Source organism: Prunus persica, chromosome G5 (genome assembly GCF_000346465.2).
Source record: "Prunus persica cultivar Lovell chromosome G5, Prunus_persica_NCBIv2, whole genome shotgun sequence".
NCBI lineage: Eukaryota > Viridiplantae > Streptophyta > Magnoliopsida > Rosales > Rosaceae > Prunus > Prunus persica.
Genome location: NC_034013.1, coordinates 4,357,227 through 4,372,429, shown reverse-complemented (window position 1 = coordinate 4,372,429; position 15,203 = coordinate 4,357,227). Strand labels below are relative to the sequence as shown.

General features: G+C 37.6%; 2 protein-coding genes and 1 pseudogene across 2 annotated transcripts; 1 reads left to right on the top strand and 2 right to left on the bottom strand.

Annotated features, from left to right (window-relative positions):
- On the top strand, positions 875-1,304 carry LOC18776562 (annotated as a pseudogene).
- On the bottom strand, positions 1,651-5,171 carry LOC18776025. Its single transcript, XM_007209664.2, has 2 exons — positions 4,540-5,171; positions 1,651-2,165 (listed from the first exon to the last, which is right to left on the bottom strand). Exons 1-2 carry the CDS (start codon positions 4,771-4,773, stop codon positions 1,932-1,934), a joined length of 468 nt encoding a protein of 155 aa, XP_007209726.1. The 5' UTR covers positions 4,774-5,171; the 3' UTR covers positions 1,651-1,931.
- On the bottom strand, positions 6,931-14,622 carry LOC18775895 (AP-2 complex subunit mu). The gene is made up of 13 exons (XM_007209089.2): positions 14,166-14,622; positions 12,810-12,987; positions 12,116-12,206; positions 11,147-11,241; positions 10,883-10,972; positions 10,756-10,804; positions 10,541-10,679; positions 9,360-9,476; positions 8,633-8,723; positions 8,407-8,549; positions 7,993-8,107; positions 7,441-7,485; positions 6,931-7,366 (listed from the first exon to the last, which is right to left on the bottom strand). The coding sequence occupies exons 1-13, from the start codon at positions 14,246-14,248 to the stop codon at positions 7,286-7,288; spliced, it is 1,317 nt and encodes a 438-aa protein (XP_007209151.1). The 5' UTR covers positions 14,249-14,622; the 3' UTR covers positions 6,931-7,285.

Below are 15,203 nucleotides of genomic sequence, written 5' to 3'. Positions count from 1 at the left end.
TTTTATGCTCTAAAAATTGGAATATCTTTTGCGGTGGATGCTTCCTTTTCTCCACTCCTAGTTGAGTCTGATTCCTTAGTGTTATCCAATTGCTTCTTGTTGATGACGTCTGACAGCTCCTTGTTTCATCGTCGTCCCTCTCTGTTCATTTTGTTCCCAATGGAGTTGCAAATCGTCTCGCTCGTTTCAGTCTTTGCCAAGAGGATTTTATCCTTTTGGTTTACTGATCCACCACTTTGGTTACAAGATTGTCTATATGAGGACTCTTCTGTTAGTCATGATGTTTGACTCTTTTGTAGTGTCTGGCATGTGTGATACTCTTTTCTCTTACAAAATTTTGTCCCACAGAGCTTTCTCTAGAGAGGTTTCAACGAGGCCGCCAAATACATGTTGTCCCAATTGTACTGATTTGATTATCTAATGATATATCCTCCTTTCTCAACCAAATAAAAATACTGAAAAAAAAGGTTGCCCATTTGAAGATGCCCATATGTACTTTAAAAAATTATTAAGGATCTATGTGCAAGCTCCAGACCTTTTGTTTCCAACGTGGCAGCATATGAAAGGAAGTACCTGCATGCTCGCCACGTGTCGGTCATCTGGGCGTATCCCAGGATCTTTGACAGTCCTTTCCTTTTGTTTTTCCGATACATAAAATTCATTTGCCTTGTTGGAGAGTTCTGAGCTTCTTACCCACGTCCAACTAAAATCCTTGGTTTTTTTATTCTTCTTCAGCTTTTCACTCCCTACGTACACGTCCTTGTCTTCTTGGAAATCAAGATTCAATTGGCTGGCTTGTTAAAGTTTTAAGTTTCATAACAAACAACGGAAATTGCTTTTGTGGTTTCTTTGTGCAGGACAAATCAAGAGAGAAATGCAGTAAGCAAAGGAGAAGTTGAGCAACATGGCCAGTTCAGCCAAGGAGCACGTAAATATTTACAAAGCCGAAGTAGAAGAAAAGGTACATTTTGCATGCATGTTTACTTAAAAAACACTGTGTTTTTGTTTGCAGGATGAGATCAAAGAGTGATGAGGTTATATTTGTTTGAGTTAGAGGCAGTAGCGGCAAGGACGAAGGAGGAGAAAAAGATGGCCAAAGTGCGGAGAAGGAAGCTAGGGCAAAGATGGAGCTGCATAAAGCCAAAGCTAGGCATGCGGAGAAGAAATTGAGCTCCAGGCAACCCCATGTTCATGGCGTCGGCGGCGGCCGCCACCACCACCAACTGCTTTCTGCCGGCACTCGCCATATGCATGGCCACCAGCATCTGGGAACTGCTGGGTATCCCATGGCTGGGACGCACTAATTTCCATCTACAAATGCACGTGTATATTGAAATAAAAGGTGCTGTTATATAACAAAGTGGTAGCGTTTCTTTCTGTAGTTTTATGCATCCCTACTGATTTTGTTGAATAATACTCCCTCGTACAATACAAAATCACTTCGGTTTATGTCTGAATATTCACTACCCACTAGCTGAAATCTTCCAGCACAGAAAGTGTCATTACCAGTGCGGTGCTGTTACCGGTTGATCTCACCGGTAAAATGCACCCACTCAACCGGTAAAATGCACCCACCACCGGTAATGCGCACATTCGCACATAATGGTGGAAATCAAACAAGATATTGAATCTGATCACAGAAAACGCAGGAAAACATAGAATTAGTGTTTCCACTACCTGTGTATATTACTGAATTATATGAAACTATTTAAATTCGACTCCTAGTTGTAAATCCACAAACGCAGTTCAAATCCTTGAAGGAACAGATATATTTAGACAACCCCTAGACCTTAAGTACTAATACAATGGGATCTAGTGTTCCACAGTTCTGATTCGCAGAACAGAAATCGGATGACACTCAAAAATTTAAACTGACCACAAAAAGGAAATCAAAAACCCAAAGACGTAAACCTAAATTCTTCTAGGTGTATTCATATCCACTGTGATCTGCCCCGGTATTCCACACGCTGTTGGATTTTCCCGTCAGGCGATAAGACCTGAGTCCTCACTTTAGCTGGCTTGGTACTGTATTTCACTTCAAACCTTGCCAATGCCCTACTATTTTCTGTACTAACTGACATCTGTGGAAAAACCTCATCAAGAAACTCATCTGCTACATCTCCATCCTCATCTATCCTGAGTCGCTTTGCATGCCATCTTAGACCCTGGTTGCAGAACAAATAGGAGATCAAAAAATTTTACCTGCTTTGCTCTAGCGATGGAGATAAATATGATCCAAAGTAAGTGCTCGTACCAAAAACAACAACAACAAAACGCTAAAGTGTTATTGTTACAATAAGGGAGAACATTTTCAAACTTGGAAAACAGCAAACCATTATCTTCTCTTTAATTCTTTAATAGATGGAAAACCAAAAACCCAACCAGCAACATACTATTAACAGGACAAGGCAGGAAGGCATAACACTCAACCAGTCGTTAGACGACACTTCATTTCAAAAGCAACTTGGCAACTGGATTATCTCCTAACTTCTGGTTCTGTATTACCTTTTCATCTCCCTGCTCTACAGCATAACAGACCCATCCAGATCAATAACATAAGGAATACTAAAGATTCAAATTACCACAGGATAAACTACACAACGTGCAACCAACAAACTACAAACTTATGAAGCAAACAACCACCCACATAAAACGATTCCCAAAAGGCACTAACACCTGCAAAATACATTTCCTTGAATAAAAAACAGTATACGATCTCCGTGAATCTGGGATTATACATAAAGACTGAAGGACTATTTGAGCATTAGGCATCTCATTCAACATAGTAAGTCTAAAGCATAAGAAAACAATAAAATTTAACCAATAAAAAAACATCGGTTTGTTTGATAAGAGAATTCATTACAAAAAGCTGAGGAAACCATGCTCATGACAGAACCAAGGACAGCGGGCTAGGGGAAGAAATTCTAATCCCTACATTTCAATATACAAATCAGCAAATCAGGGAAGACTGATGCCTCATACAACAATTTTAAAGGTTATGTCGCTGGTCTATGATAGTCAACTTCAAAATGGATCCCTGACTTCAGATCTCCCACCCTAATGAGAAACAAGCAATTCTGCAAAGAGAAAAGGAAAGCTGACTAGACAGCTAAATATGCACTTTCTACCAAGGCCATCTCCAACCCTAGAGGACTCAAACCCATATGTTTTGAGGTTACATCCAACTTAGAATAATATATTTACTTATTTCTACCTTTGGATTTAAATTTCAGATGTTGGATTTTTATTTTTATTTTTCCCATTGATCGAGACAAATTTTAATATCAGCCGCTGATTTCAAGCCTTTAGGTTTGAAAAAAATAATTTGAAAGCAGCCCATTTGAAATGCAGCCATTAAAGTGCAATTTTTAAGTTGCCTAGGCTTTGACACGCGGCCAGCAACTTGGGGTAGTGGGCAACAGCCCATCATTTGCTTCGAATGAGGCCCCGCGTGGCTCTTGTTTGCTGCGAATTGGGCATCACAAAAATTCCAACTGGAGTGGAATCTGGGGCCAAATACCGCCCCATTTTTCAGTCAACCATGGTTGGAGAAGGCCTAAGGGATACTGTGATCCTCAAAGGAAAGCTATAGGCAGAAACAAATTGTCCCAAGTACAAACAACCCAATAGGTAAAGGACATTTCTAGACTTAAAAAAAGAAAAGAAAGATAAAAGACCGTCTAGAGAGAGGTTGCACATTCCAAGAATCATCACCTGTATGCCTCTATCAAACACAGACTGCTTCCGAAAGAAGAATAGAACTCTGGTGGCATAACACTTGACCATTCCAAAGGCAAAAGAAGGGGAAACAATAGAAACAGTTCTAGGGACCAATGCCATTCGGAAAGGGTGGCCAGCCCTGCTTAGAATAGTCAAGTTCGACTGGGCTTACGCACATTTAGACACTTATGCAGTCCCCTTCAGCTGACTTCTTCTAATGTAAGCTCCAAGCACCAAGTCCTCACTGACGGAATATGCATGCTTAAGTAGGGTTTGCTTAAGTAGGGTCAGGCAGCCATTGCTGCCTGATGGGAACTTCCCCCATATCGTGCTATTCACTTTCAATGTCTTCATGTTGCATGACCTCTTAACATTATACGGAAAATAATTCCAAATGGGTTCAATTGAGTCCTACAATGAACAAACTGGAAATGAAGATTAGATGCCCACTCACTCATCCTATGATCGAATCTTCAAGCTCCAAACTTTTGTTCCCAAATTTGAAATACCACCCACTACACTCAAGTCCCTCAATTGCTATCCAATAACTGATATTCTAAATTCAGCTCACCTACAAGTCATGTGCCCATCCCATTACAATATTTCTCACATTTTACTAAGCAATCATAGTGGATGACAGTTAAGGCTAAATTCATAGATGCCAAGCAATCGAACTCTACCAATTATTCATAAACAAAACCCTACTAACGCATACTTCAACTTTTGGGCAAACGTTGTAGATTAATCTAATGCTGATCCAACAATTCAATTCATCAATGGAAATGAAGGTTTTGAGAGATAGAGAGAGAGATGATTTACCTGGACACCACCGTCGCCGGAACGACAAGGAACGAGAACGGGGCCGGGAAGATTCCGGTCAACGGCGACTTGAACCGGAACGCTGAAGCCTTTACGGGGAAGCCCAGTTTCTTGGAAATTGGCTCGGTTCTGGGCCTGGTTATCGTCTTCGTCCTCTTCCCCGTTGTCTTTGACTTCGTGGCCGTCGTCCTTCGTAAACCCTAGCATCCCCGCCATCTTCCTAAGAAACCCCATCTGCTGAACAATCGCAACTCCAAACGACGGCGTATTGGAGCCGGCAACGGTTGCAAAATGGGGTTAGCAGGTATTGAAAATTCTACAAATGTGAAACCCTGAGAGAGAAGATCCCGTACAGTTGAGTGCCGGTCGATGGTTTGCTGATGCTCTAATTTGTTGTGTGTGCGCTGTTATTATAAATTTTTTCTTTTTCTTTTTTTTTTTTAAATTTATTTTTTGCATGTGCATCAGTACACACGACTCTCGATATCAATTTAAAATTCAAAATGTGATTAAAGAAGAAAATTGAAACTCGAAATCGCCTTTCAGAATTCTTGTTCAATTGGAGAGTAATTACATTTTTGGTCATTAGGAGTTAAGGTTGAATTTCATTTTGGTCATTGAAGTTTTAATTTTTTAATTTTGATCATCAAATTTTAAGTCGTCAGCAAATTAAGTCTAATTAGAAGTTAGGTTGAATTTAATTTTGGTCTTTGAACTTTTAATTTTTTTAATTTTAATCATCAGACTTTAAATTGTCAGCAAATTAAATCCAATTGGTCAATTCCATCAATTAATAACAACGTGATGTGTATAAGTGCATGGGCAATATTGCCATTTCTTCCAAACATACGAGTTCTCTCCCGAACTTCTCCTCCCATCCAAACCCCAAAAACCCTTTTGCCATTTCGCCCTTCCATGCATCTTACCTTTCTCTCTCCTCTCTCTCTCACTCTTTCTGCATCTGCCCTTTTTGTCTCTTCCCCCTCACTATTCCCTCTCTGTCTCTTCCCCCCTCTCTCTCTTCGATTTGAATTCCGACGAACTCAAGCCACCATTCTTATCAACTTGCTGCCGAGAGGTTGAAAGAGAGTAGAATTACCGGAATAAATCCTGAGTTTATTTGCTCGAAAATTGACATGCAAGTTCAGAAATCAAATTAAACCACTTGGGTCTTGCACTGTCAGCTAGAATTCCCATTCTAATTTCAAGTTGAACATTGGCGATATGGGTTTTTGTGTTTATGCTGTTATGGGTTGCTAGTGATTAATTGGGATTTTGGTTTTGATTTTGTTTGTGTAATGGGATTTCGTGTTCAAGGCCTTGGTTGGATTTGGTTAGGGTTTTATTTTTTTGGGTTTAATAGGATTGATGAACATTTAAATCGAATTTTTGGTTGGTGTGTTATTTGGATTTGAAATTGATTTTGGTATTTGGGTTCGGCTCTTTTGGAGAAATGAATTGAAGTTTTATATCTTATTGGTATTGGAGGTTTTGATTGAATTGAATTTTATTGAAATTTCTTATTTCTATGGGTTTTGATCTTTTTGGCGTGAAATTGTGTTTTTAGGTATTGTTGTTTGCTGCAAATGCTGCAAGCAAGCTAGACCCTGAAGCAACCACCAGACTTGGAGGCCTTTTGGCTAGTTGGGGGTGTGGGTGGGTTTGGGTGGTTATGGATGATGGTGCGGTGGTCGGTTGCTGAGAGAAGAGAAAGAAAGGAGGAAGGATGAGGGCATTCTTTGGGGATAGAGATGGTGGATGGGGGTGGCAGAAACGGGGATGGTGGCTGGGTTTTTTTTTGGAACTTTTTAGTTTTTTTAGTTTTCATTTTATTTATTAATGGTTTAAATTATGGATGTACAATTTTGCCCGTACTTAGGACGTGCAATTAAAATTTTGGATTGGAATTGGTTTTGTGTGCTAATTAAATGAGATGCTAACTTGGCCTCTCGTGTACAATCAAATGCAGAGAACATGTAAAAGAGTATCCAACTTCGGAAATTAGAAACCAAACAATAAGCATAACATGAGCTAATCAAATGAGACGCCAACTTGGACAGATTATAAAGGTCAGAAATTTTAACCATGCCATCAACCCATCAACTTCGACTTATATTATAACACGTGACTTATATTATAACACGTGAATGCATTAGATGCTGACTTTGTTTACTGGGTTTTCGAAAAATTAGATTATTAAGGGGATAAGGGGTTAAATGGTCAACATTTCTATCTCATTCTATTGTTCGTTGGAAGTTTGTAAGTATTGATTGAATACACCCCGATTGAATACACCCCTCCTTGGGCTCAATTTGTGTTGCACATCGTGTCATTTTTACAATTATAATTTATTATCAGGGTACAAGTATAATTTATTTGTAGTCTGATGTCAAATATAACTAACTCATCCAAACCATCACAAATCCCACTTACAATCTCTTCATCTCAACAAATAAAAGTGGTGCCAAACCGCAACAAATGATTGATCATAAAAAGGAAAGTAGAAAAATAAAATAAAAAGTTGAAGGCTCAATTTACCAGTTCTAGAGTAAGCTAGCATTTACAACAGGATACAAGACCACAAACAATCATATTGACACAAATTATAACATGAGCAATTAAAATCCCTATGATTTATGCTTGTCAAAACATAACTCCTGAATAATTCCCACTCAAATCAATTGTATAAAATTCCAGCATCCACCCTAAAATCCTCTCAAGTCTTCACAACAGCAATCCCATGTCTCTAGCACCTAATCTCGTATGAACCGGCTTTGGTGATATAGCGGACCCACTCAACAGTGTTGTACCCACTCTTTTCCCATACCTGCAGAAAATCGATGAATAAATACATCATTTTTTACAGAATGCATACTAGTGTTGACAGGGCAAAGCCAGTACCTTGAGAAAACGGACACGTAAACCAGATGCTGTGAACATTGGAACCTGTGTACACAATAACTCAATGAATCACCTTCTTTAAAGAGGTGGACGGGGAGAAGAAACAAGATCAAATGCCATAAAGACATACATGAAAACAGAAATTTTAAACGATAGGTTGGGAAACTGTTCATCTATCAGGAAATCCTAGGTCCACCACTGATAATAGGCAATATACTAGAGACTTACTGTGCAAAAAACATGAACACGCAAGCAATATTTCGTTTTCACACATGAACAGCATCCAAGTAACATAGGGATCAAAATTTTAGACGGTAAAGAAAACTTCAGAAGATAGAGCAAAAATTAAAACCTAAAAACTAAAAAGTATTAGTTTTGAAATGCATAAACCTAGCTGCTGATTGTTTGGGTTTTGGTCACATTTTTTAATTTTTAATTTTTTCTCTAATGATGCACTACCTACTAAAGTGGAGATGAGCTGCTGGGATTAACAAATAGATGAAACAATTGTCATAAGAATACTGGAGTTAGCAGCAATGATTAGTTAGGCACCTGGAACTCCATCTGAATTGGTGGTCTTGTCCAAGATTTCTTTTCTGTCATCGTCGAAATCAGCTCAACTTCTGCACTCAAGGTTGGCTCAGTTTGTCCCGGAAATTTTCTTATCCTACAAAGTCACAAGAAAGTTGAATACAGTGAAAATAATGCACGCATTTCAGGCAGTCAAAAAGGCTCCTATAAGTTTCATATATGCCAGGCAGATTTGCATACTTTGAACCTAGAATGGTACCTACCCCAACCCCATATCTAATCCCACCTTTTTTACCACCTAAGCCAGCGTTCAGGAGCTACTGAATTAAAACAATATTGCAGTTTTTTCAACAGAAAATTAATATTGCAAATCTTAACAAATTAAATAGTCCATAGAATTAGAACTCAATGAATAAACATACTACAAACACTCACTTCCAAACCAAACAATCAATAGCAGCATTGTATTTTGCTCGACCCGAAGTCACTTGAAAATTTGTCTTCGCTGTTTGTTTTGGCACAGGAATTTTGATGACAACCCCAAGAGCAAACATTTTTGCACCAAATACACTCTTTACCTGAAGAGAAGTAGCGCATATAAGTTATTTTCCAAGCAACAAACATCCAAAAATAGCAACCTTTAACATGAAAAGTAGCAAACCTTAACATTTACTTCAATGCGAGTTCTACCAAGTTCCTTAATTGTAGGCAATACTCGGAAGGGAAGGTTCACGCCCTCAGTAATACGGTACCTATTGCACATATAACCAATCACAGAAGTAGGCCTTATGAATACAATTAAATGTATACAACTCTGCTACGCACTACAACAATTTATCTGGTATTAAAAGAAACTCTACCTATCATTAAGATTTATAACAGTGATATCAGGCTGTAAATAATACTAGTAGTTTCACATGCATTCCGCATGTATAAGATTGCTAACTGCAGAGAAGGTACTAGTAAAGAGTACCAAAAATTGAGTACAACCCTATAAAAGCTATCTAGGACTTTTGTTGGATTATAACTTTAACACCCAATAAAATTCTTCTGTCAAAAGAACGAAAGATGAATGAGTGAAGTTAGGAAGCATGAGTCACAAACCACCTCCCCTTGATATGAAAGCATACAAGATATAAACCAGAACATCAGATGATACAAAGTAGCGGCACAATTGAAACTCCTCGCAATCACAGACAAGGTTATATGGCAAGCTCATATTAAAATCAAGTTCCCTCGAGTTGTGACATCCATTTAAGGGACCATTTAATTTGTCATAATGCACAATGTAAAAACAACATTATCGTGAAGTGAGCTGGTCCGAGCACCCTAAGAAAACAGTTAAATTCACACCATAAAGGACAACATTAAAGGAAGTAGGGGCTTACTTCATTAATTCAAATTCACCATCAGGTGGCACAAAACTAACTGTCTTCTCTGAGTTGAACCTTGTCAAGTTTACACATTGATGGAAAGTAACATCGTCGAGCTCAATGGTTTTACCACTGCATAATAACCAAGTTTAAAATAGAAAATAAAAAGAAATAAAATCATGTACTGTCAAAAACTGACATCACTCATTGAGAGTGATTTGCAATATCTTGATGAAGGCAAGATGCAATGCTCGAAATACAGAACAGATCAACTATAAAGGCAAAAAAAAAAAAAAAGGACACTGCAAAGACAGATTTAAAATTTAACAAAACAAAAAGAGAACAAAAATCACTGACCGGTAAAAATAAGAGTTTATATGGAAATTGGTTAGTTCTGAGGTATTTATGAGGAAATTGGGCAAACTGTTCAAAGGCATCAATTGGTTTTGTCAAGTTCTTTAAGACCTTAGATTACATACTTGTTGTGGCTACATAGAGCATGTTTTGGTAAGTGAGTTTGATCCCAGGAGCTTGATTTGTGGGGAAGGCTAGAGACTTAATTTTCAACGAGGTGGAGATTGATGTAGTGCGACTCAATATGAGGAAAGCAATTTACTTGGACAGCACCTTCCCTCGCAACGCTTCCTACAAATAGGATTGTTGAGGTTTTCTAAGAGTGAATGATCGCCACAATTAAGAGAGAACCTATGAGCTTCAGGTGCAATTGGTATTCTCCATTGAGAACTGAGACAGCATAAGAGAGCTTACTTTAGTTGATTGGACGGACCTATCAGTTTCTCATTGTAATTATATTTACTCTTTTGGTCTACTGGATTATCGTAGTCTTCACCCACATGTGCATTGTCAAGTTTAGAGTGAACCATCCTAAATTTTGTGATCCTGTGCTTATGTACTTTACTTTTCCTCTTCCATGATTCTCCTTCCTGTGCTAGGTTTGCAATGTTTGGCTGGGTAGTTGAGTATAGAAATTACCCGAATGCCAAAAGCTGGTAAGGACGTATTCCCTTGTGCTACTCTAATAAAACGAGCAACATTTGTTTTCAAAGGAAAAGTGACTATAAACAATGTCAAAGGGAACAGTAATTTGGAAACGAGATACTAAGCTAAGAAAGTTGATGATTAAAAAGATAAGATAGAATCAAAATAACAGAACAGAACTGTCAGCCATTGAATACCTTTTAGTCGGACGGGATTTGAGTTGTGACTCTTTCTCAAGGCCAATTTTATCATTCAAGCCCAACTTCAAGTCTGGCATTCCAGAGAGGAAGCATTTCATAAGAATTTTCCCGGTTACATCACAACGCAGCACACTACCTATAGTCACCAAAATCGCCTATGAGTAACCAAATAGACATTGTTCATGCAACTCATTCAAAAACACCTTCCCCACCTTTGGAAGACATAAGAAGATTTACACTTTCCACAATATCCAAGAAGACCTGCATTGAAAAAATGTTAACAATCTAATAGAACATACAATAATGAATGTAAAAAAGAAGTACAAAAATTTAAATCACCTCATTCTTTTTATAAACAAGGCCCTCTCTGCGCCAACCAACAGCACCTGTAACTTGTAGAGTTGCATTTGGGACTGGTTTATCTGTAGGCTTTTGTTTTTTGGAACACAGTTGAAAAGAAAAAATTGATCAGAAACTAATATCATGATATACACATGAAACAGCTACAAACTTCTGTATATTATCAGAAAAAAAAAGTCCTATGAGACTTCATACACATTAGCCCTACCATATCCTGAACCTGAACCATTAGAATCATCTTACCTTAGAAGAGAATGGCGAGCGCACTCCTTCTTGAGTGATGTAAAGCTTTAAAATTTCTGGAGAAAGATTCTGTGGATAACCAAAATCCATAATTTCTGCAATTTAAGGGTACATACTATTCAGACATTTATATGATGAACTCTCAATATAAATGATATATTTGACCTTCTATTGTAGAACATTGGTTGACTAAAGATAAGTGTAATTAGAAACAACAAAAATAGCTGAAAAAGATATAAAAAAAACATGCATGCATTTTCATATCAACAAATAACATAATGGATGCTTACATGAATTCAGGCATGGTCAGTGCATGCTGCAGCACATGAATTTATAGACCAGAGACAAAATAATGCAAATTTAACTTAATGTTACTCATTTCAACATCATCGTATTCCATACAGCTGAATATAATAACCAAGATCACAAATAATTAGAGTTCTTATCCAGGATTGTTGGTGTAGTAGTTTCCGTGCGGGGAAAAGGCAAACAGAGAACCAAGTGAATCATTATTGTGGACCATTTCTCTTAAACTTCTTTAAGTTTGAAATTCATGATATTCTCAGATAAAGATAACGGGTCCAGAATGGAGGGCATCAAGTGAAATATACATCATCTACTAAAAAAAACTCATTGCACCGAGCCATGTGTTCAAATTGCACAACAATTGTTATGTTACGCCATTTTACAAAGCCACACCATACTGCGTTGGATGTGTTGAGAACAAAACTAACAACAGTCGCATATTCTTGTGCACAACAAATATTATGACTAGCAAACCCTGTCATATTGTAAGAGGATGTTGTGTATGGTTGAACTATGTGTAGCAAACCCAATTTCTCTTCTATTTTTCAACTTTTTTCCTTTTTTAAAGTGCAAAGCATGTGTAGGATACAGTTTTGTCTACCACACAATAGCTTCTGTACATGCATGGACACAGTATAGTTAAAATTTTGTTCAATGACATACCGTCCAACAGCTCATAAATCAGAACAAAATTATTACGAATTGCATCTTCATCAAAAGCCCCACCAAAATAAGATTTGAACAGTGCAACAGCCTGCAAGCAGAATAGAGTACCATAATCATCTACCACAGTTAAGACTACTTTTCACAGGTTCACATAACAAACTGTAAAAACACATTACAGATCCAAGTTCTCCAACCTCAGCTCACAAGGTGGGTCTTACTATTATAAACTTGTCTAAGGTAAGTTAAAAACCTTTATGGGCAGACCTGTATACTTGTTACATAATATGGAAATCTTTTTAGCATTACTGTGCAATGAAAATGAAATTAATTTACTTGGTCCAACCCCCCTTTGGATTGATAAACAACACAAGATATTTCTCTACTGACTGGTGAAAGATAACCAATAAAGATTTCACGGACCCGTTCCATAAAAACATTAAAACAATAAAGCTGTAAGAGAACCCTTTAACAGCTTTGGTCCTGTCAAATTTTTCTGAATAAAAACTTAGAATTCAGAATACGATGCAAGCTTCTTGAACATGTTTAGCTAACAGATAACTTGAACTTGTTCAGCTACCACGTAACCAAGGGTAGAGAAGATCCTTGCATCAGATCATCAATATAGAAAGTCTTGAAATCCAAACAGGAAAAGGAAATCTACATAGACTTTAGATGATAACATCGTCATTACCTCAACAACGAACTTGAATGCACAGGCTACATTTGCATTGCTGCTGACTACAATAACAATATAAACATTGCTGATTCTCATGTAAAAGAAAGAGCATCCACCAATCTGCCGAACAGGACATGTTCCAAGTTCTTTTGTTTGCATTATGTGCATTCGGAAAGCATCCACCATATTTCCCCTGAGAGAAATGAATTGTTATTACACACTAAAACTTTAATGAACTTTTACTTACGAAAAATGCAGCCGACAACAGAACAACGAGCACCAGCATGTATGGTCTAAACACATGCAAACAGAAGTTCAGACCTGACAATAGTATTTCTTGCACCACCCTATACCATTTTATGTGAGCTTAGAACCTACCCCAAACCCTCCATGTTGCCTTCTCGAAGGCCAAGTAATTCAGAACAGTACCTTTCTACATATGGTCAAATAAAAATACCCCACAACAGCAGTAAATACTAATCCAGAAAGATTAAACATTAACAGAAAAAACATGGTAGTGCCTGCCTGCCCGGGCCTTAGTCCATAAGGTAATGAGTGTGCTGTGGTTGAAAGTAGCTCTTAGGATCATTTCATAAGACACACAGAACTGATCCTATGGAAAATCATTGGATCTCAAAGAAATTGTACAAGCTGACTCAGAAGGCCTCACTCTTACACTGTTGCCTACTACATATACATGAACAAATAACTAGATAACTTGTTAACAAAAACCTGCAAAAAAGAATTAAAAGAAAGAAAAATCCCTTCCCGAATGCCTGTGATTCAATTTTCATAAATACACAAGAAGTGAGCGTCATATTTACCTAAATCCATAACACAATCAATTATTTAATGAGTACCTAACAAGCCTCAGCCCCGTCCATAAGGAACATTTTACACCAAAAGCAATAGACAAGCTTAAGCTTTAAGTAGTTTCATCTAAGTCTTACAACACCTAAATAAATAGCAAAACTCACAGAACCACCAGTTAACTGCAAAAGTATTGAGAACAGCAGCAGCTAGGCCAACATTTGTATGAAGAATAACAAAATAGAACTATGCACCATTTCCCACTTTCGATCTAAATTTCATTTCTCTACATCTCAGAATGACAAAAGCACCTGTCCCTTACAAATTTCAACAATTGACACAAACCCAGACACCTTAAAAGCACAAACAGAATACCCATTGACCAAAAACCTTGTCGCAATACATAAAAGTAACTTTCGGGCCATACCCAGATACAATAATCCACAAATATATAAATGTAACCCAGATGCAATTATACAGAGATATATACATACAACCCATTTCTTAACGATATTATACAGACCAATTCACAGTACCCAAAAGCTGAGAGAGAGAGATTACCCAACATCGTCACGATAGAGGCGGTTGATGAGAACATCACCTCGGAGGTTCAAGAAGTAAATGGCGGAAGCAGCCACCGGCATCTCTGATCCAGTGGATCAAGACCCAAATCAACTGATGAAATGGGACGGTGACGGGACTGGGTCAGCTGTCAGATCTGCGAGATTTGAAAAGGGACGGCGGTGATTGCCAGACGAAGGCAATTCCAATGGTCCGTTGGTTGGTGGTGTCAACTGATAGTTTGTGAATTTCGTCGGTGAGCAATGTAAACAATTGTAGACTGAAAACGAAGAACGTGAAATAAGAGAAGTTTTGTGTTTTCAAGATCAACAAGTCGCGGAGTTGCAATCAGAGAAGTTGGTATTGCCTTCTAGTTTTGCATATTTGGATTTCACGCGCGGCAGCTAGCATTTGTTGAAAACTTAAAAACCATATATCCTAGCAGACATGAAACAATAAATTAAAATTCAAAAATCATATAACCTAGCTTAAGTGGATTTCGGCAGTTGACCAAAGCAATGAGCTCAAATTTGGGTAAAAATATGTTAGCTTCATTTTGTTTGTTTATTGAATAGGTTGTTTTGACAAAAGTTACCGTTTAAAAATTTGACGCATGACTAATTTCACATGAAGTTTTGATGGTATACGATAAAATGGACTAAATTAATATGTGGATTACATTGATTGATTTGGAAGTTTAAGCACCGAAATAAGGACTCTTGTTAAAAAAACTCTCATGCAACGGGGATAGTAAAAAGTGTTAATCTCCACCTGATAACAAAATGACAAGTGGGATAATTTTTCTATGTGTTATTGGTCAAGGATAACAAAATAGTGTTATACCCGTTACAAGAAAGTTTTTTTCCTTAACAAGTGTAAGGATCATTCATAGTAAAAATCCATAATAATAATAGTAAGGGTTAACTTTAGTTTATTACACTTTTAACATCTAAGTACACGCACCTTTCGAAAATTGGTGTAATATTATTAGGTGGTTAGATTGGTTGTTGAAGAATTTGTTTAAGTTATGGTGTGGTG

What these genes read in the sequence shown, in the direction of transcription:
- LOC18776025 (XM_007209664.2), bottom strand. Translation starts at nt 4,773, where the DNA reads ATGGGGTTTCTTAGGAAGATGGCGGGGATGCTAGGGTTTACGAAGGAC. An exon ending in CCGGCGACGGTGGTGTCCAG is followed by an intron (nt 2,166 to 4,539) that starts GTAAATCATCTC and finishes TTCTGCAACCAG; the next exon opens with GGTCTAAGATGGCATGCAAA.
- LOC18775895 (XM_007209089.2), bottom strand. Translation starts at nt 14,248, where the DNA reads ATGCCGGTGGCTGCTTCCGCCATTTACTTCTTGAACCTCCGAGGTGAT. An exon ending in TCTTCTTATGTCTTCCAAAG is followed by an intron (nt 10,680 to 10,755) that starts GTGGGGAAGGTG and finishes TGGTGACTATAG; the next exon opens with GTAGTGTGCTGCGTTGTGAT. An exon ending in ATTGATTGTTTGGTTTGGAA is followed by an intron (nt 8,108 to 8,406) that starts GTGAGTGTTTGT and finishes GTGACTTTGTAG; the next exon opens with GATAAGAAAATTTCCGGGAC.